This window comes from Ascaphus truei, chromosome 2 (genome assembly GCF_040206685.1).
Source record: "Ascaphus truei isolate aAscTru1 chromosome 2, aAscTru1.hap1, whole genome shotgun sequence".
Lineage (NCBI taxonomy): Eukaryota > Metazoa > Chordata > Amphibia > Anura > Ascaphidae > Ascaphus > Ascaphus truei.
In genome coordinates this window covers 199,526,798-199,548,532 of record NC_134484.1, presented here as the reverse complement: position 1 = coordinate 199,548,532, position 21,735 = coordinate 199,526,798, and the positions used below count along the sequence as shown (strand labels likewise).

General features: G+C 46.3%; 1 protein-coding gene across 2 annotated transcripts in view; it reads right to left on the bottom strand.

Moving 5' to 3' along the window:
• DUSP22 (dual specificity phosphatase 22) overlaps positions 1-15,130 on the bottom strand; it is a 99,992-nt gene extending 84,862 nt beyond the window's left edge. The window contains exon 1 of one of the 2 annotated variants that reach the window (XM_075585810.1): positions 14,638-15,130. In XM_075585810.1, the coding sequence (XP_075441925.1) occupies positions 14,638-14,658 (21 nt within the window). In that variant the 5' untranslated portion in view covers positions 14,659-15,130. The remainder of the gene's footprint in view (positions 1-14,637) is intronic. The other variant, XM_075585811.1, reaches the window with a different exon arrangement.
• Positions 15,131-21,735: the final 6,605 nt, after the last annotated feature.

The window sequence follows — 21,735 nt, the reverse complement described above, 5'->3', positions numbered from 1 at the left end:
GCAGACCGACAAGCACTTCCCCGTCAGCAGACCGACAAGCACTTCCCCGTCAGCAGACCCACAAGCACTTCCCCGTCAGCAGACCGACAAGCACTTCCCCGTCAGCAGACCGACAAGCACTTCCCCCGTCAGCAGACCGACAAGCACTTCCCCCGTCAGCAGACCGACAAGCACTTCCCCCGTCAGCAGACCGACAAGCACTTCCCCCGTCAGCAGACCGACAAGCACTTCCCCCGTCAGCAGACCGACAAGCACTTCCCCCGTCAGCAGACCGACAAGCACTTCCCCCGTCAGCAGACCGACAAGCACTTCCCCTGTCTAGAAGTTCTGACAAAATAAACTCTCTTAACCCCTTTAGTGCCCTAATGATGTATGTTGTACGTCAAGAAAAGTGCCACCCTATGGGCCCTTATGATGTACACCGTACGTCACTTGCCTTTGCTAATTTTTTAGGAGCTTGACAACATACCACACTGAAGGGGGGCCCCCTCCCCGTCACATCTGGCCGACAGCCAGAACAGAAAACTGATCACGTGATCGTTCCGTACAGCAGTCACGTGATGTGGACGTGCCGGAGGGTCGGTGGCCACGGAGGTGGCACGACTGACACTAAAGTGTTAAAGGAGCATTTCCTGAAATCAAAATGAGTTTTAATATTAGGTATGAAGCAGGGCGTCTCTGGAGCCGAATCCCGTTAATCTCAGCTCCAGGGACCCCCTGCTTCCTGAGATAAGTACCAGAGAAGCTCATGCCAGTTACTTCCTGGATTTTAAATGCCCCCGGAGGACGAGGGCCAAAAGGAAGCCGTGATGGATAATGCAGCTTCCAACTGGCTCCTGTCCTATGTGAAATTGGTGTCGCCATATTGCATGCCCAGCTAGGTACGGAGGCATCTCGTGAAGCAGGGGGTCCCCGGAGTTGAAAATCAATGGGCTTCAGCCCCGGAGGCCCCCTGCTTCATACCCAACAACATCAAAAAACGTCCTAGGAAGAAACACCTCTAATTTCCGAACAATACAAAATTACCAAATGTTTGCTTTAAAGCAGCAGATCGCGTTGATCGGTTTTTTTATGCATTTTTTTTTCCCCGTTTACTTTTTTCTTTTTGTTTTTTAAACTGATGCTCTGCTCGGGTGTTTGAAATATTAACCTTTACAGTGCCAGGAGGGTGGCGGAACTCTGGGAGTGATCACATGATCGTGCTAGGCTCCAGATGCCGGAAACGGAAGGGGCTGCTTCAGAGTGGTTAGCCCAGTCCCTCTCCCCCCCATGGAAAACAAGCGAGTGCCCATGCCATGCCAGGCACATCATTAGGGCACTATGAAGGTTTTGTGCCTGCGCAAATTCAATTTTGGACAAAAATATACCCACCTCTAGTAGAGATTATAAACAATAACTCTGAACATTTAGTTACCAAAGAAATGAAAAACATTTAAGTCCTCTCCAATTTTTTTTTTTTTTAAAAGACACCAATACCAAGTTTTACCCGTTTGATATATCAATGTCATTGAATCCTTTTTTAGTGAAACAACCATTTCCTCTGGATCTCTTTTACGGAGATACAGTAAGCGTTTTTTCTTTCAGAATGACAGACACCAAGAGGTTAAGGAAATCATGCGTTTGTGTAAAGGTAGTTAATACATTTGGGAGGTACGTAAACTAAACCGTTTCTAAAGTTTCAATTTTGTTTAAAAAGCCATAAAAAAAAAAAAAGTTAAAAAAAATTATCCTCCCCGCCACCCCTCTTTTTTATTACCCCAATGGGAACTGGAGGGGTGGGGGAGCCGACAGATCTAAATCACAATAATTTAATCTCCTGATTTCCAAAATAATTAACAGTGAAAGTAGCACCGTTACTTCCTGATATTTAAATGCCCTGCATTACGCAGGCCAATAGGGAGCTGTGATGGATGACATTCCAGCCTCTTATTGGCCTGTGCGAGATTTAAAACGCCATGTTGTTTCCTCTGGAGGGGACTGCAACACGCTGCCTTCAGCGGTAAGAATCTCGGGAACCAGTGGTTCCCTGGAGATGAAAAAAAGCATGTTCCCTCTGTGGGATTCGATGGTTCCCATCCTTGTAATAAAAAGAGGGGATTCAAACTGTAATTATACATGGGGAACTGCTGCTTTACATGACCACGGAGTAGGAAAAGATATTTGATCACACAAATTTGTAAGAGGTCAGTGGCTGCTTCCTAGATCATAGCAAACATTTAAATAGATACAAGAGACAGGTGCAATGAAAAAACATACAAAACAATGATTTTCTATAGGCTCAATACCTTCCTTGCTTAGGAAAGGTTAATAATTTGTTGATGGCATGAAGGCTGCTGTCACATGTTGACAGGTCATAACCGAGATGCTTACAATACCACTACAGATATGGCATACACAAGACTAAATAGTTTGCCTGTGAAGTCATTTCTCTTCAAGCAGGCGACTGGTTAATAAACATTCTCCAGAAAGTTCAATGAATTTGGCACCAGAACGAAAGATAAAACCAGGAGCAGAAGAAAGCAGGTAGGACCAGAAACAAGGTTGCTCATTGGCCACAGACTAGCCTTCACTCAGCTCCAGTATACTGTAAATGGCAGCATAATAATAATAATAATAATAATTCAATGTGATCCTTTAAGCAGCTGCTTTTGTAACTGCTGCACCTCTAATTGAGTATCCCTTCAATTGATCCATGTTAATCCCTCCTTGATTCACTGCACAAAGAATCCAGCCTCTTATTGTATTAGTTGTGGCTGGTCTAAATGTTTTCCATTAGGTTATTAATAACTGGGATATATCATCTTTTATGTTGGCTGTTTTATCTAAATACATCATGCAATTAACCACACCGAGAGAAGGATTTGACGTATCCTCTACAAAATCCAGTTCAACTGGCGATTTACCCATTGACCCAGTTTTCGTTCTCCCCGTGAATACTACAAGGAAACCGATTGGCTCAAGTATCAGAAATATGAATTAAGTTCAACTAAGCCCCTCTAGCTGCGAAGGCAAGGGCTAAAAGGCAAGACAATTTAATAGTGTGATGTTACCCTGTAGATGTGAGACATGAAGCAGGGAAAAAAACATTGCGCAGTATTGTTTTACAGCCAAATGTACCCTTGTTCTTTGAACTCAATTAATTGCCTACTTACTAGAAGTGGGCAGGTCACATACAGAAGAGAGAAACTGTGTGTGGAGTCTTCCGAGTTCAAGCTGCTTTGGGTATAACACGAACCCCTCGTGGGGTCTCCTGAAGAAGTGCGCATGCGCACGAAACGCGCTGGGCAATTGAGAGTTGAGAGCTTGCAGTGAGCAGAGCAGATCAACGCAAGAGCACTACGGTATACAGGAATAGGAGAAGGGAGTTCCGGTGATTTGTCCCGCCCTCAGTGACGTGTTTCCGGTCACGGAGCGACAGACGGCATCAGGAGAAGCAGCCCACAGTGACGCACAGCATGATGCAGATTTGAGGAAGTGTTTGCAGTCTCCCCCGATCGCCACGTGTCTACCAACAGCTGCCGCCGGAATACGCACTCTAATTATCCCTGCCTGTACCTTTGGGACGTCTTGTAAGTAGGATTCCGGTTTTACACACCGGATCCGACATCTGCTCTATACTTGCCATTGCATTTTTATCGTGTTATATTAAATACTCCGTAAATATTCGTCAGCCTGTCATTGTTGTATGTCTGTTTGTGTATATATGTTATATGTTTAGTGCTTACATTGTTGCACTATGATTTTTCCTTTTGTCTCCCTTGCTTTTTACACGATTTTTGTTGCTGTGGAGCCTGCTGTCTAAAGATTTGGTCATCTTCCATTGGACACTGCAGCTATTCTTTGGACTATACCTTTGTTCCCTGAATTGGACATTGAGGCGCCGGTCTGTATTGTTCACTTGGCAGCCACTAAGGCTTTTCCCTAGTAAGATAGTCGGACCCTTTCTGGAGCATGTGGATCAATGGGAAACACGGTTTTGCTTTGGTACAGAAACCTTTGTTTACTATTCTCAACACTCATTTTTCTGATGTTATGTTTTTCGATGGAGAACCTTCCTCCCATTGATCTGTAACTGGAACCCACCAAATTGAGACCTCCGTTGTCCTGTTTGAGAGGCTGTAAGATTGGATATTACTCCTCCTGTCAGTTTATTCCTATAATAGGGCTTTTTTGTTTGACTTTTTGTCATTATCAAGGATCGGTCAAACAAACCGACCCTCCTTCCATAAGGGCATTCTGGTATATTCTCTGGGTTCCCTTTTCATATCAGAGAATTACTTTCTCGCTGTGTGTCAAGCCCTAACGTCTTACAAAAACTGAGGACCAAATAAATTAGCGTTTTCCAAATTAGGGAACTCGTGCACTTTGTGCTAAATAGGCACCCTTTGCACCTAACCAGCGGGAATTACGAGCATTTGCAACATAATTAAATGTTTGCCCTATAATTAAAGTGGTTCTACTGATTGCTTTAAGAGCCAATTGTGAAGCTAACAGGACCCCTTTCTGGAAAGCGGAGATCCATGAATACCCTCTTTGTGTGCATTATCAAGCATGAAGAGAAGAGGGCCAGCTGCGTCAGCCATTTAAAATTGTACCGTTCTTAACAGCTGGTCAGAACTGTCCGTAGGGAAATAAACGTTCCCCTTAGCAACCAATGCCAAATCTATTTCTGGGGCAATTACAACTTGTATATGCGGAATTCCGGTATGGCTACATAATACGAGGTCATCCTCCTTAACTAAAGATGACCGCAATGCCAAGGTTATAAAATCATACACTTCAGAATCCGAATAAATAGCCGCCTATCTATTGCTGCAGGCTCTTTAAGGAGGGCTTTTTCCTGCAAGGCTTACTCTCTCCATTTGTTTTTCGCTCCATTTTCCTCTCTTTCACTAGAGGCTGACGATCTGGAGACCGTTTGTTCTCCCATTCCACTTTATGCACATCAATTGAATGTTCGTACTACATCTGTAAACTGACTTTTTGCTATTTACACTACTCTGAGTAACAGCACAGACGCTACATGCCCTGGTATTTTGTGGCTATATTCTAGTAAAATCTCTTCTGACATTCCGGCTTTCTTTCATTATTTCTTTTGAGTGCTGGGTAACCTCCCTTTATGTTATCTCCATGTCCCAATTCTGTATTTGAAGACAAGAGTGAACAACCAGTTACAGGTTCCTCATTTGAGTGGGATCTCTCCAGTACCTTTTGCGTACCCGAAAAAGGTGCAGAGTTTTTGCCAGCTACGGGCCTCTGCTCATTTTCACTCAGCAAAATGTTCCCTTCCTGACTACACAAAGATCCATCTCTCATTTTTTCTTATGTATTTTCTTTAATTTCACGGAATTCCCTCTTTTCCTGGGTTGAATGTTGTCCAAGTCAGAAGAGAAGTGGAGATTAAGAGTCTCCTCACCTCAATCCTCCGACATTTATATAAATGTTTTGCAAAATAATGATTTGTGCCACTTTTTATTCATATGAGCCGAGGAGATGGAGGGATTCCTTAGCGAAAACGCCAAGGAATCCGTTGCAGTAACTGAAACAACAGTACGTTCTCCATCTTCCCTGCTCTGAAAAAATCTAAACCGACAAGGGGAACACGCGTGTGTCTTGTGCATGTGCACCCTCAGGCCATGTGATCGACAATTTTTGCCCAGCAGATATTCTTCGGGAGGCTACCATCCCACCAGCTGTTGCTAGGTGGCATGCCACTCAAAGAACAAAGATATACCAGCATGCTATCCTTCGCTTACACTTCAGTCAACCCCTCACCCCCTGAATGAGAGAAAATAGCTTAATGGGTGTTCCTCAATTTAAAAAGTGGGCCCATCCATAAAAGAATGTTGCCTGTGCTCATAATATAAATATATTATATAAATAATATATTTCATAATATCATGCAACAGACATTCAACATGGTGTATGCCAAAACTTTCATGTTCTGGCTCGGTAACAGTTAACAGGTCCTGATGAAATTTCCTGCTGGATATCACATGATCACCTAACACTAAATGTGTCAAGGCCACAGCTCTTCAACCAAATACATGTTCTATTTTAACCTTCAAAATGACAGTGGATGGCATAACAATTTACCCTGTCCCGTATGCAAGCTGCATTGGATGTCACATTTGATTAATCTCTATCCTGCTCTACTCACATTTTTACTCGTGCACAATATACCGAAAGTATAATCCTTTCTTTCTCTATCTGTTATCAAAAGATAGTGCACATGCCTTCATCCTTTCTTGCCTCGCCTACAGTTGCTTAATGCTGCCAGGCCTTCCAGCTTCTCATCTTTCCTGCTTTCATCTATTCTAAGAGCCAGAATCATCTCTCTCAAGCATGGAGAAACAACTGCCCTCCTCAAATCCAGCATGTTTAGCTACTAAATAATTAATTTCGTTCACAAAGTGTTTATTTACCCAGCAGCCAGCTCTGTTACCTCCTTTCTGTCCCATATTTGGCTGCCAATGATTTTCTACCATATTATTAGGAATCAGAGAGTGCTTGATAGGGCTGGCATATTAGGGTAAGGGTGGGGTAAGGTTTAGGCTGGGATATTAAGATAAGGGTGGGGTAAGGGTTAGGCTGGCATATTAGGGTAAGAGTAAGGATTAGGCTGGCATATTAGGATAAGGGTAAGGGTTAGGCTGGCATATTAGGTTAAGGGTTAGGCTGGCATATTAGGATAAGGGTAAGGGTTAGGCTGGCATATTAGGGTAAGGGTTGGGCTGGCATATTAGGGTAAGAGTAGGAGTCAGGATTAGGCTGGCACATTAGGATAAGGGTAGGTGCAAGGATTAGACTGGCATATTACGGTAAGGGTGGGGGTAATGGTTGGGCTGGCATATTAGGGTAAGGGCAGGGGCGAAGCTAGACATGCGCGGGCCCCCTAGCAAAAACATTTTCAGGGCCCCATTATAAGTGAACGTATTCCGTAGATTCAGAAGAAAAAATTGCCTCGATTTAAATTGGAGGATCTCTCTCCTCAGTTCTCTCATCCTCCTCCTTAGCAGTCCCCCTCCTCCAGCTTTCTCCCCCTCCTCCTCCATGCCTACCTGTGGGACAGGGGGGTGATAGAGGCAGGCGGGGGAAATGGTACGTGGCGGCGGGCTGCCAGAGTTAAGCAGAGGAGCAGCTGGCAGAGGAGTTAGGAGTTGCACGGAAGCAGAGCAGGACGGCCGGGTAGCAGCATAGACACCGGAAGTAAAAAAGACTTTCAGGTCGGGCCACTGGGGCGCTCTCCTCCCCAGCTGTCCTGCTCTGCCTCTATGCAACTCCTCTGCAGGCCAAGCACCGCCGCGTACCATCATCTTCCCCCGCCTGTCTCTATCTGGGGGAGAAAAGAGAGAGAGATGGGCAGAAGGGCCGCCAACAGGGGCGGACCGCGGGTCCCCAGGAGCGCGGGGCCCCCAGCTTTGCCCAGGCTACAGCTAAGGTAAGGGTTAGGCTGAACAAGTCCCTTATTTATCCGGCTGCTGGTTAAATAACAGGGAAAAAAGGATTGGTAGGAACCGCAAACCCCAAGGAAAAAGGAACTCACCAGGTAATGGATAAAAAAAACGGTTAATTATTTTACCTATCCCACGTCATCAGACATATCTGAACAGAATCAGATACAATCAAGACAAATTAGATATTTAACTGTGTTTATATAAACAGGTTGCAACAGTTAGTATTTAAATCCATATGTATCCAAAGATCTCTTTGCTTGCAACAATAAAAGTCCCCTAAAGATATAATGTACATTAGGACAAATATAATACTGCAGTTTCTAAAATATCAATTCCATAATGACAAAGTACAACAATTATTATTTAGATTATACATAGCACCAACATAGAGATGAAGTATATATAGCAGCAACAACAAAAAACACTGAGTAAAGATCCATGGGAATTCTATGTCTTCAAGAGGTATGCAGAGAGAAAACCAGATCCAATGATAATAATCTAAAAATAGCACAATTGACAATTAGCAAATCCAAATCATTGGTATATATCCTCAAAAAGTGTGAGCATTAAAAAGTTCTCTTTTACATGTTTATAGAGCAATATGACCGATATATATTCTACGGATCCTACTACAGCGATTGAGCACACAGCCAGTTGAAGGGGAAGCGGTGAACAGCAAGGAGCATACAGTATGTGGCTCCTCACTGATTTTCAACAAGAGGTACCGGTTGAGACCTGCGATCCCAGCTACCACGTAGGGGTAATATCTTTGCCCCTTTCTGATAGCTCAGTAGGTCACCAATATAACCTCTGATGTACTCTCTTTTCTCTTCCAAACAAGGCGATCATATTATTGGATACCATTTTTTTATTAGAAACGGGGAGTTTCTACCGTTTTAAACTTGGATAGCTACTCCTGTGCTATTATTTCATCAATACGTTTTTTCAATGGCGAATGTGAGCTGGACAAATAGCCTAAGGAGAAGCAAGTAACCTTTGACAGGGACGCAAGGAGCTGCAATGTCTTCGGACTGATGTCTGGTAAACTACCACATGTGCTTGCAATGGCTTTTAACATGGAAATATTATGAGTAAGAAATGATGAAACCTATTTTATTTAGAACATTTTAATTAAACATTTTTACACTATGGAGCGTACACACACACACATACACACACACATCCAATAAAGAATATCACTTGTGAGCACATCCACATGTCTTAAACAGGTCTGCAACCCTGCCTTTCATCCATTATCACCTAGCATACAGTGCTCCCACTGCAGCAAGGGATTCTGGGAAATGACATGCAAATGAGCACACAATGTGTCACCTTTTGCCTCATGGGCTCCATGTGAATGGATTTTGCAGGCAAAAGGTGACACATTGTGTGCTCATTTGCATGTCATTTCCCAGAATCCCTTGCTACAGTGGGAGCACTGTATGCTAGGTGATAATGGTTGAAAGGCAGGGTTGCAGACCTGTCTAAGACATGTGAATGTGCTCACACGTGATATTCTTTTTTGGCTATATGCTAACGGTGGAGTTTTATTGTTGCCTTTTTCACCCACCATAACTTAAAACAAAAATGAATAGACGATACCGTTCTGTGTGCCATACATCGCATCTACACACGGGGGAGGGACAAGCACAGATAACATTCCAAGAGACACTGTTTTTAAGTAAAACCTTGCTTGCTTTATTCATTGTAACACCGTCGGAAGAGATCAGTGTATCTCGAAAGCTCGCACAAATAAAAGCATTTCGTTAGCCACAGAACGGTATCGTCTATTCATTTGAGATATATATATTTTTATTATGGGATATGCACCAACCCTTATTTGAATGCTACTGGAGTGCAAGAGAAATATATATATATATACAAATACAACTGTATGCTCATCTGCATGTCTTAGGCAGGTCTGCAACCCCGCCTTTCCCCATCATCACCCAGCATACAGCACTTCCACTGCAGCAAGGGATTCTGGGAAATGACATGCAAATGAGCACACAGTGTCACTTTTTGCCTCAAAAACCATTTTTAACATGGTTCCCTATAGGCTTTTTTACTCACCATAACTTAACTCAGTATTATGGTATAGCCTATCCCATAGCCTCTCATGCATACCCAGTTAAAATCAACCCCACACTGATGAGACCCATCAAGGTCGAAACAGCTGTCTGTGGGTGGTTTTCTGGGTATGCACCTTAACCCTGGCTGTGCTCAAAGCTGTGACCATGCAGCAAGCTTAAGCCTATAGGGAACCATGTAAAAAATGGTTTTTGAGGCAAAAAGTGACACTGTGTGCTCATTTGCATGTCATTTCCCAGAATCCCTTGCTGCAGTGGAAGTGCTGTATGCTGGGTGATGATGGGGAAAGGTGGGGTTGCAGACCTGCCTAAGACATGCAGATGAGCATACAGTTGTATTTGCATATTTGCTTTCCTGTGGAGGGTTTTTGTCACTTTTTTTACTCACCATAACTTAACTCAGTATTATGATATAGATATAGATATAGATATAATCTAGAACTCCAGTAGTATTCAAATAAGAGTTGGTGCATATCCCATAAAAAATAGACAAATGTACGATACCGTTCTCACGAAATCAGCAGACAGTACTCAGGTAAGTCAAGTAAATAGGTATATAATAAAAACAGCAAACTTCCTATTTCGTGCTCTGTTTATTACATACTGATTTACTTGACATACCTGAGTGCTGTCTGATGATTTTGTGAGAACGGGGTGGGTATATATATATATATATATATCCTGGGTCGCCCTTGGTCTCTCTTACCCCCGATAGGCTGCAGCTGTCAGGGAGGCTGCAGAGAGGAGTGCGGGCAGTGTAGAGAGCGCTCCGGAGGGTCTGCGGCGCACCCGGCTAGCTGGGGTCACTTTGTTGGGGTTGGCGCATGTGCTCTGATGAGTCGCGCATGCGCAGAGATGCCCCAAAATGCAGCGGCCATTACAGATGCGTATGCGTAGTAGCTTCCAAAGAGCGGCGGCCATTATAGAATAGCTCTGCAGGGGAACTACAGTTCCCAGGGGCTGCCGAACACATGGCGCAAAACATCCAATAGGGCTGCAGCATCCCCTGCTCACAGTTGGATACTTTTTGGCACGCTGGGACTGTGCGTTGGGTCGTGAGGGGGAGCAGAACAGAGCAGGCAGTGTTCAGGGAGCTGTGCTTCCCTGGACTAGGCCTTGTTTGTCCCCCTTAGGCTCCAGGGAGGCCGAGTCCCCAATTAGCTTGTGGGTGCTACAGGGACAAGCCCATCAGATAGGGACATTGCCCTGTACTTGTATAGTGTCAGAAACACAGCAAGTCTCCGCGCAGTATTTGCGGATTGTGGTCTGGGATCAGACCACCGCTGCGAGATACAGACTATCTTCATGGTGTGACACTCCAACGGGAGTCCACCCCACGCAGAAGCGGACGCCGTCGCGGATGACGACTATGTGGGACCTGACTGATCCCTTCTACAGCTGGTGGACCCGGATGCTGGAGCACCCGGCAGATATCACATTCAGCAAGTGCACCAACGGTTCACACATGGTCTGTGGGTAGCACTACCGCACACTTGGGGTGGGTTGTGTCTCCTGTGGACACCAGGTGGTTAGGTGCCCAGGGCACCTCAGTACTTTGGGGGAAACCTCACTGGGGTGTGGACACGGCAGTTGGACAGTGAGGTACGGTGCGGATATGGCCGTGCAAGGTCTGTAATAGTACTGTGGTTACAAGGTACATGTTCAGTAAACTGTTATATATATATATATATATATATATATATATATATATATATATATATATATACTGCGCGTGTATTTATTGCATTGGGTCCTGTGAAGTGGTTATCCGGCGCTGCCATGATCCCTCACAGGTGGAGGCGCTGTCACCATAACGAATCAGGTACACCCCGGGTTACCTGCAGCGGAGGATCAGGCCTCATGTGTGCCATCTGCTTAGGGGTCACACTCGACTCCTCTCACATTCAGAACGTTTCTAAAACCTGTCGCTTTTCCCCCCGCAATATAACAAAGATACGCCCTTTCCTCTGTTACTCGACTGCTAAAACTCTGACTCAGGCCCTCATTCTCTCCCGCCTCAATTACTGTAACCTCCTGCTGTCCGGCCTTCCTGCCTCTCACCTGTCTCCCCTACAATCTATCCTAAACGCTGCTGCCAGAATCACTCTACTCTTTCCTAAATCTGTCTCCGCATCTCCCCTCCTGAAATCCCTCTCCTGGCTTCCGATCAAATCCCGCACTCAATTCTCCTCCTCACTTTTAAAGCTCTACACTCTTCTACATCTCAGCCCTAATTTCTCGGTATGCACCATCCCGACTCTTGATTTCCCCTCAAGGATGTCTTCTTTCTACCCCCTTTGTATCTAAAGCCCTCTCCCGCCTTAAACCTTTCTCACTTACTGCCCCGCACCTCTGGAATGCCCTTCCCCTCAATACCTGACTAGCACCCTCTCTATCCACCTTTAAGACCCACCTTAAGACACACTTGATTAAAGAAGCATATGAATAGCACTGTGGATTATACTGACACATGATACATATAGCTTGGCCCCCTGCGGACGCACTTACCTGAATTCCCTCCTTCTGTCTCTGTACGTTCTCCCTACCTACCAATTAGACTGTAAGCTCCTCAGAGCAGGGACTCCTTTTCCTTAATGTTACTTTTATGTCTGATGCACTTATTCCCATGACCTGTTATTTATAGTATCTATTATTTATTTGATTACCACGTGTATTACTACTGTGAAGTGCTATGTACATTAATGGCGCTATATAAATAAAGACATACAATACAAGTACCGCACTTAGTCACCCTAGACACGGGGGGGGGAGGGAATATATATATATATATATATATATATATACAGGCATACCCCGCTTTAAGTACACTCACTTTAAGTACACTCGCGAGTAAGTACATATCGCCCAATAGGCAAACGGCAGCTCACGCATGCGCCTGTCATCACATCCTGAACAGCAATACCGGCTCCCTACCTGTACCGAAGCTGTGCGCAAGCAGGGAGACTATAGAGCCTGTTACAAATGCGTTATTTACATCAGTTATGCATGTATATATAACGATTGCATTACAGTACATGCATCGATAAGAGGGAAAAGGCAGTGCTTCACTTTAAGTACATTTTCGCTTTACATACATGCTCCGGTCCCATTGCGTACGTTAATGCGGGGTATGCCTGTATATATATAAAACACATATTCCCCCCATATGGCTAACTGCCAGGAGAAGGGCAGACTGGTAGCCAGACACCACCCCTGGCTACATATATATACAATTATTTATGAATTTTTCTTTATAAAGTGGCAACATATTCCGCATTGTGGTAAAATGGGGGAATTAAATACACACCATAAAGAGAATGACATAAAAAATAATGCTTTAATTTGAGCTTTGTGGAACCATTCTATTTTGTAATGCTGTTATTCTGCATTGTGTTGTGGTGACGCTATTTAGCAGTGTTAGTATATTTTTGGACACTGGCTCCTTATATCCTGATGGGGCATTATACATAGGTTCATACTAGCACCTTTAGTCACCTTATATTTTCCGTCTCACCCGCATGGGGATTTTTTTAGTTATAGTAAATTAGTTGTCATTTTATGCATTTCGTCATATTTTAGTATGCAATAAAAGTGTATATTTCTTTGTTGTGCTATAGTCTTGGTTGTGTGGGTATTTCCCATTTGGTCTGCAATATTTTCAAACTAGTGGTACTAGTTATTTAACTGGTACTTTATGTATATTAGATTACAATTTATAATGAGTGCAATCTCTAGGGACTTCAAGTGACAATCTTTGGTCACTTATTTGTGTTTTGTCTACTATTTTTTCCCTATGCACCGTTGATAATACCCTCTTTAGTTGGTGAGCAAGGTGTTTTTGTGTATTTTCATCAAAAATAAGAACAACTAAATGCACACTGATACAATAACTATGGAAGGTCCCACTTACGGGAGCCTACAATCTAGAAGAAATACATACAGGTAGTCCTCGTTATCCAACGCTTTACAATGCAACCCTATGGGTTGTTTTTCGACGCCGGAATGCGCTATCCAACGCTCCCCGCCACTGATTAACACGGGACTCACTTTACAACGGTTTCACTATCCAACGCTACTTCCAGAACGGATTCCGTTGGATAACCGAGGACTGCCTGTATTGAGATATCGCACCTTTAAATATCCACCCCCTTCCTTCACCTTTTTGCCCTCTCAATTCTATATGCTTCCCCATCACCTTTAAAAAAAAAAAAATTAAAAAACCACCACCAGCAAGTATTAGCAATATGCATGAACATGTCAAAATTAATTACTGTGATGTTATGGCCGATAGAGCATACACACAAGAACAATGTGACATGCAAACAGCAAGTTTCAGAAGAGATTTCTGTGGTTTATATGTAAATCATTTCCCAACCGGAGGGAGGAACAAGAAGAAAACCTAAAGAGAAAAGGAGCAGCTCAGCACTAGCAGGTTGGTACTGTAAATGTAGCCATGCATTTAATAAAGCACTCTGAAATCATTAGATAGACACACAAATAATAAAGCATGAGGAAATCAGTTCTAAACATCAGGGAAGAGGCAGCTTGTACTCTCACTACAGTACTGTGTCTGTAAAACACACCCCTGTCGCCAGATCACTGTTTGGTGTAATAAGTACTGTAATATTCCTAGTGGCTGAATCATTCTCACAGTCATAATGACACAGAAGTACAATGCTCTGGGGGGGGGGAAGACAAATACATTGGATCTCGTCCGATACAAGTTTAGGATCAATGGCTGCCAATTGCTTTTCTACACATTCCCAAATAACACACAACGCAGTTACTGCATTACTTTGCCCAGTTGGAAACAAGATCGAACACATTATACACCAAAGCAAACACTTGCTACCTGAGCCCTGCACACCAACAGGGACTAGGCAGACAGAATCAGTATGCAAACCAGTCATTTCCTTATACAGTATCAATGCCATGTTCCTTATAACCAAGCATTGGAATTTACGCAGATGGGGTGGGGCCTTCTGTTTTCATTAACTAAATGTGAAACATTCAGCTTGCACACCTATTTTGTGGCACATTACCTAAAAATAAGAATAAAGAAGTAAATAAGCATGCGTTTGTTACAGTACCTTGTTCATTCCATTACCCATTGCTGTCGCAAGGCTGAACTTACACAAGCACAACAGGAAACAAGCTTGCACCGATACTGTTCCTCAGGTCAGGGTTTCCTGCTAGAACATGTATACAGAGGTCTGTGTGTAATGTGTCTAGGTCTTGGAAAGGGGTCTGATTGTATCCTGGTATCAGTAGAGGTTTATTTTGGCTAGCTCAGGGACTTCCTACTGATCAGTCAGTAAGAGCTGTTGCAGGATCCGCCCTGCTGCTGCTGCTGCCTCCTCCTCCGCTGCTGCTGCTGCTGATGACTCCTTGTTTACAGGCAGAATCATGCCACATGCAGGCTCATTACTGACATCTACTGTGCACACTTGTCTCCCTCCTGGCTGTAAATCACGCACCTTGTCCATTGATGCACTGAAGTCCCACTTAGGAGTCAGTGGAGACTTTGTGAACAGTACAGTATGTTCACATAGGTGTAGCCATGCCTGTTTTTGTCTACCGGTCTGCCCTTCCTGCCCAATCCTGGGTTTTCCCCACAGAAGCAGTTTCCTTGAGTGACAGAGGAGGAGGTGGGACTACGTCTGTGTTCTGCCCAATCCTGGGTTCAGACCTGGTACCTTCCTCCCTAGTACTTAAGGGGCTGCAAAAATAAATTTAGGCAGTGCCTCTCCCCGCTTGAGAGAGGCTGGTAACTAGGGTGACCAGACGTCCCGGTTTTTCATGTGCTGTCCCGGTTTCCAATTAATTAGCCAAATGTCCCGGTTTTTACTTGGGGTCCCGGTTTTTAGGGCTGCAGGAGAAGGATGCCTGTTGCGGAGAGCAGAGGATGCTGGCTGTCCTCCCGGTAGGCGGAGATTGCAGGAGAATGCCGGGCTGTGATTGGAGGATGCTGGCCGGGGGGGGGGGGGGGGGGGGGGGCGGAGTTTTGACGAAGTGCTGCAAGCCGGGCCCTTCCCTCAGCACCGCCCCCCTCCCTTCTCTCCTCCAGTAATGCCGAGCCCTTCCCTTCCTTAGGCTCCGCCCCTCTGTCCCTCCCTTCCTTAGGTTCCGCCGGCCTGCTGGTCTCTTCTGTTCACCGGCCATGCTGCTCCAGCATGCCCATCTCCGGACCCCAGGTAACCCACATGCCCCCTTATACTCCCCTCCCAGGCACCATACCCACCCCAACGGGGGAAAGGCCTTATTTTTATGTGTGTGTTTGCGGAGGTGAGCTTATTGTGTCACTGTGTGTGACTGTGTGTGTCACTGTGTGCGTGTGTCACTGTGTGCGTGTGTCACTGTGTGTGTCACTGTGTGTGTGTGTGTGTCACTGTCTGTGTGTGTGTCACTGTGTGCGTGTGTCACTGTGTGTGTCACTGTGTGTGTGTGTGTCACTGTCTGTGTGTGTGTCACTGTGTGTGTGTGTCACTGTCTGTGTGTGTGTCACTGTGTGTGTGTCACTGTCTGTGTGTGTGTCACTGTCTGTGTGTGTGTCACTGTCTGTGTGTGTGTCACTGTGTGTGTGTGTGTCACTGTCTGTGTGTGTCACTGTCTGTGTGTGTGTCACTGTGTGTGTGTCACTGTCTGTGTGTGTGTCACTGTCTGTGTGTGTGTCACTGTCTGTGTGTGTGTCACTGTGTGTGTCACTGTCTGTGTGTGTGTCACTGTGTGTGTGTGTGTGTCACTGTCTGTGTGTGTGTCACTGTCTGTGTGTGTGTCACTGTGTGTGTGTGTGTGTCACTGTGTGTGTGTGTGTCACTGTCTGTGTGTGTGTGTCACTGTGTGTGTGTGTGTGTCACTGTCTGTGTGTGTGTCACTGTGTGTGTCACTGTCTGTGTGTGTGTGTGTGTGTGTCACTGTCTGTGTGGCTATATCCTCCCCTCCAAATTCCATCAACATGGCTGCGCGACGGCTCGTAATGCACATTGCCATAACAACAAGACGCTCCGCGGCATCAAGTTGACATGACAGCGGGACGCATTATGGTGCTGAGGCATCACGTGATGCACCATTGTCATGGCAACATGTCAGTGTCTCGTTGTCATGCCAAAGAGGTGCGTCACGTGATGTAATTTGTTTTATAAATAATTTTTTCATGTGTCCCGGTTTTTCATTTTGAAAATCTGGTCACCCTACTGATAACACACAGGGGTGTCTGAGCATTGGCATTCCCTGTTCCTCTTCCCCTTGGGGGAGAGTGAGTGTTTACCATTCCCCTGGTTCTGCTAAAGAACCAGGGAAGAGTAAGGACTGCTTCAGGTGCCCCTGGCCTGGAGTGGAGGTTCAGGGACCATCCAAAGGTTGAAGACCTTAAAACTGTGCTGGAGCAGAGATCAGTGTTCTACTGTGCTGAAGTAGAAGCAATAACCCAGTTCCAGTTAATCATATCCCTGCCTAGTGTGCAATCTTCCTGGGGGGTGGGGGGTGAGTACGTTCTTCTGCATGAGATTGCCTTCATCTTCCTGGAGCCTGCAGCAGATGGAGGCTTTGAGAACTATGAGATAAATGTTGGGTATGTACCCCATAATCCTGTCCAGAAGTCCCCACAACCATCGGCGGACCACTCAGCATTCTGTGAACCAACAGGTAGCATGCACCATACACCTGGTAACCGGGGAATCTCCCACAGGGTGGGGGAAACACAGTTGCCAATGTTTAAACTTTTCAGTGCCAGGGGTCTGCACTTCCGCGTAATGTGATAGTTCCTGGAGTGATCACGTGACGTAATTAGCACACCGATATAGGAAACGGAAGTGGGGGAGCGCCAATTCTGTTGTAATCGGGCTGGTCACTATGATCTGCCCCATAAAATTGAAAATCTGCCCCTAAGGCCGAGCTCATGGTGGCGGCGTCGCTAAGTACGCGCCATTGCGTCCGTGCGCACTTCTGGAACTCTTACCTAATTGCCTATTGGAGTTCTTCAAGTGCTCGCGGCGCTGCACATATCGACGCTGCTACATTTTTACGCCACAACTCAAATTTAAATTTGGGGCTGCAGTAGCGTGACTTCGGCGTCATGGGAGCTAGTTCAGCCAATGAGGGCGAACCAGCTCCGTGACAAGTCCGGGACGTGTTCGCCACGCCCCCGATCGCCGCGACCAATCTCCACACATTGCTGGGGCTGCAGGAGTGTGCACGGGGTCACGCACAACAGCCCGCGCAACAACCATGAGCTCGGCCTAAGAATTAGCAATTGTCCATGATGTAACAAGTACGTCAATAGGGCACTTTAAAGGTTCATGCAGCAATCTCTGCTGCTTGTGGGGTTTTTGTTGGTACCGACTGTAACCAGAGGTCCTCTGGAGCTGTGTTATGTTCAGCCCGAGTTTCCAAGATACTACATCATGCATTGCGGCTTCCTATTGGATGGCCATTTAAATCCCCTGGAGAAACCCAGAAAGTAATACTTGTATCACTGAAATAATTATGCTCCAAAAGACATACGCCCATATTTACTAATCCATTAGACACCTTCCAGCATTCGAACTACAACTACAGTATGTTCTCAAGTAAGCGAAGAGTGGATCATCCCTTACAAATGCCAGTCAAGCAGTAGTAGAGAGTACCTGACAAGGGTGTCAATGTGTTGAGTACATGAGGATGGGGTTGTGAATGGGGTTTTCCCTGCAAACTGAAGCACAATTTTTTCAGCTCTATCTTACTGGTGATGGTACAAGTATTACTTTCTGGGTTTCTCCAGGGGATTTAAATGGCCATCCAATAGGAAGCCACAATGCATGATGTAGGGCAGGGGTGAGCAAACTTTTTATGCTGAGCCCCCCTTTTCATCCATTACATTTCTCGCCCCCCCCCCCTGCCTGATGTACAGTAATACAAATCACACGACGTCAGCACACGTGAGCTGGTCCAGCCAATAGGGGTGAACCAGCTTTGTGATGCCACGCGTCTACAAAAAAAGTATTTATAACACAAATTGCATCACTTAAAAATAAATATTATGATATTTGTCTAATAGCGTCCCCATTTATGCTGTTTTATTAATCTCTCTCTTCCCGCCACATAAGGACCTCTCTCCCCTCTTCCACAGTCTCACACTCCTCTCCCAGTATTTCTCACTCCCCCTCCAGTGTTTCCCCCTCCCTCCCCCACTGCCTTTCCCTCCCCCAGTGTGTCTCTCTCTCTTTCTCTCTCTCCCCCCAGTGTCTCTCACACTCTCCCTCCAGCCATTGTGTGTCTCTTCCTCCCACCAGTGTCCCTCCCTCCCCCCATTGTCTCTCAATCTCTCCCTCCCCCCAGTGTCTTTCACTCTCCCTCCAGCCATTGTCTCTCCATCCCCCCGGTGTCTCTCTCACACTATCCCTCCAGCCATTGTATCTCTCTCCCTCCAGCCATTGTGTCTCTCTCCCTGCAGCCATTGTGTCTCTCTCCCTCCCGCCAGTGTCTCTTTCCTTCCCTCCAGTGTCTCGCTCATCCCCATGTCTCTCTTTCACCCCCTCTCCCCATGTCTCTCACCCCCATGTCTCTCTTTCACACCCTCCCCATGTAGCTCTTTCACCCCCTCCCCATGTAGCTCTTTCACCCCCCCTACCCATGTCACACTGTCACACACACTCTCACCCCCCTCCCCATGTCACACTCTCACCCCCCCACACTCACCCCCCACACTCTCATACTCACCCCCCCACACTCTCACCCCCCCTTTCCATGTCACACTCTCACTGCCCCCACACTCTTACAGTCTCACCCCCCCACACTCTCACACACTCACCCCCCCACACTCTCATCCCCCTTCCCATGTCACACTCTCACCCCCCCTTCCCATGTCACACCCCCCCTCCCCATGTCACATGCTCACACTCACCTCCCTTCCATGTTCCACTCTCACACTCACCCCCCCCCTCCCCATGTCCCACTCTCACACCCCCCTCCCCATGTCCCACCCTCACCCCAACTCCCCATGTCCCACTTTCACACTCTCCCCCCTCCCAATGTCCCACTTTCACACTCACTTACCCCCCTCTCCCATGTCCCACCCTCACCCCAACTCCCCATGTCCCACTTTCACACTCTCCCCCCCTCTCCATGTCCCACTTTCACACTCTCCCCCTCTCCCCATGTCCCACTTTCACACACTCACTCACCCTTCCTCCCATGTCCCACTCTCACCCCAACTCCCCATGTCCCACTTTCACACTCTCCCCCCCTATCCATGTCCCACTTTCACACTCTCCCCCTCTCCCCATGTCCCACTTTCACACACTCACTCACCCTTCCTCCCATGTCCCACTCTCACACTCACCCCCTCCCCATGTCTCACTCTCACTCTCACCATGCTGATGTAACAAGGAGGTGCTGCAGGAGCTGTGTAGCACAGCGCCACCTAATGGCCGAAAGAGAAATTGCAGCTAGAGACTGCTTTTCTCTGCTCCTGGCAAAATCGCCGCCTGCTACCTGCGCCCCCCCTAAACAATTGTGTGCCCCCCCAGGGGGCGCGCCCCCCAGTATGCGCACCGCTGATGTAGGGGGTCAACGAAACTGAAAATAATGGCTCGGCTCCAGAAGATCTCTGGTTACAGCTTTTACAAACAAAAACCCCACAAGCATCGTAAATATTGTTCCAAAGTTTGGTTAGTTCTTTCGGTCTGTCCATTGGTCTGGGGATAATACCCTGAAGAAAAATGGGTGAATGCACGCCAACATTTAGAGACGAATTGAGGCCCACGCTCGGATACTATGGTCAGTGGTACCCCGTGAATATGAAAAATCTCTTTGACAAAGATATCTGCTAAGGTAGCAGAATTGGGTAGGCCTTTGAGATGGATGAAGTGAGATTGTTTTGAAAATCTGTCGACGACAACCAAAATAGTATTAATTCCTTTAGAAATAGGTATAGCTCGACAATAAAATCCATAGAGAGATGACCCCAGGGACGTTCTTGCACTGGCAGTGGACGTAGGAGACCCAGTGGTTTGTTGTGTGCAGTTTTACCCTAAGCGCAGATAGAACAGGACTTGACGAACTCCTCAATGTCCTTTAGCATGGTAGGACCCCAGAAATTCGTCTGATGAGGTCAGAAGTTCTTCTGGTACCAGGATGACCGGCAGACTTGTATGAAATTGAAGAGCAGCATATAGACAACCATCCGGCACCTCAAGACCATCGGTAATGCGTGTTTGAGAAGCCAAAATGTCATTCAGGACGTCAAAAGAATTGGCAGAAATAACGTATTTGAAAGGAAGGATAGTCTCCGATATATCTTCAGACTTGTTTTCGACCACGAACTGGCGGGACAGTGCATCAGCTTTCAGGTTTTTAGACCCGGGAATATAAGAAATAAGATAATTGAATCTAGAGAAGATTGACCAATGGGCCGGACGAGCTCCAAGACGACGGGTATTTTCTATGTACAGCTGTAACGCGTAGCTCACCACAAACGAAGCGCGACCGCAGTGCTGAGGTAGGGAATTGAGTAATGCCAACCCACAGCCACACGGGCGCATCTAGAATGTAGATTGGTCGTGCGACCCAGGTCAGGAGTATAGATGTGAGAGTAGTAGAGGGTACTTGCCGGATCAGGATTGGAGAGTAGCGGATCGTCGGGGTACGTTACCAGGTTCAGGATTGGAGAGTAGCGGATCGTCGGGGTATGTAGCAAGGTTCAGGATTGGAGAGTAGCGGATTGTCGAATGATTTCCAGATCAGGAGTAGAGAGCTGCGTAGTCCAAGGTACGTAGCAGGGTCAGGCACCGGTAGGATCAGCAGACAAGGCAAGGCAAGGCAGGAGATATAGGAACAGAGTGCAGCAAGGCACGGCGTCACACAAGACTATGCACAGCAATGTGTGTGGAGCAATAGGGTATATAAAGGGAGATCCTCCAATGGAGAGCCAGGGCGGAACCAGGAAACCGAATCCTTCAGGCTGCTGGTTGTAACGCCTGTATGACCGCAGACCTGGCCAGTCCCCAGTACTGAGGTGGGTAGGGTTATAACACGTACCCACAGCAGTGTGGGCATGCCCGGAGTGTGGTAGTGCGTTGCCGGGCCTGTAGAAAGAAGGTTAAGGTATACTTGCAACGCCTTGGGATTCAGAGTTCGGGTAGTCATGTCCGTGTGCCAGAGTCTAGGGCAATAGAGAGCAGGATAGTGATGTCCGTAAGCAGAGTCCAGGG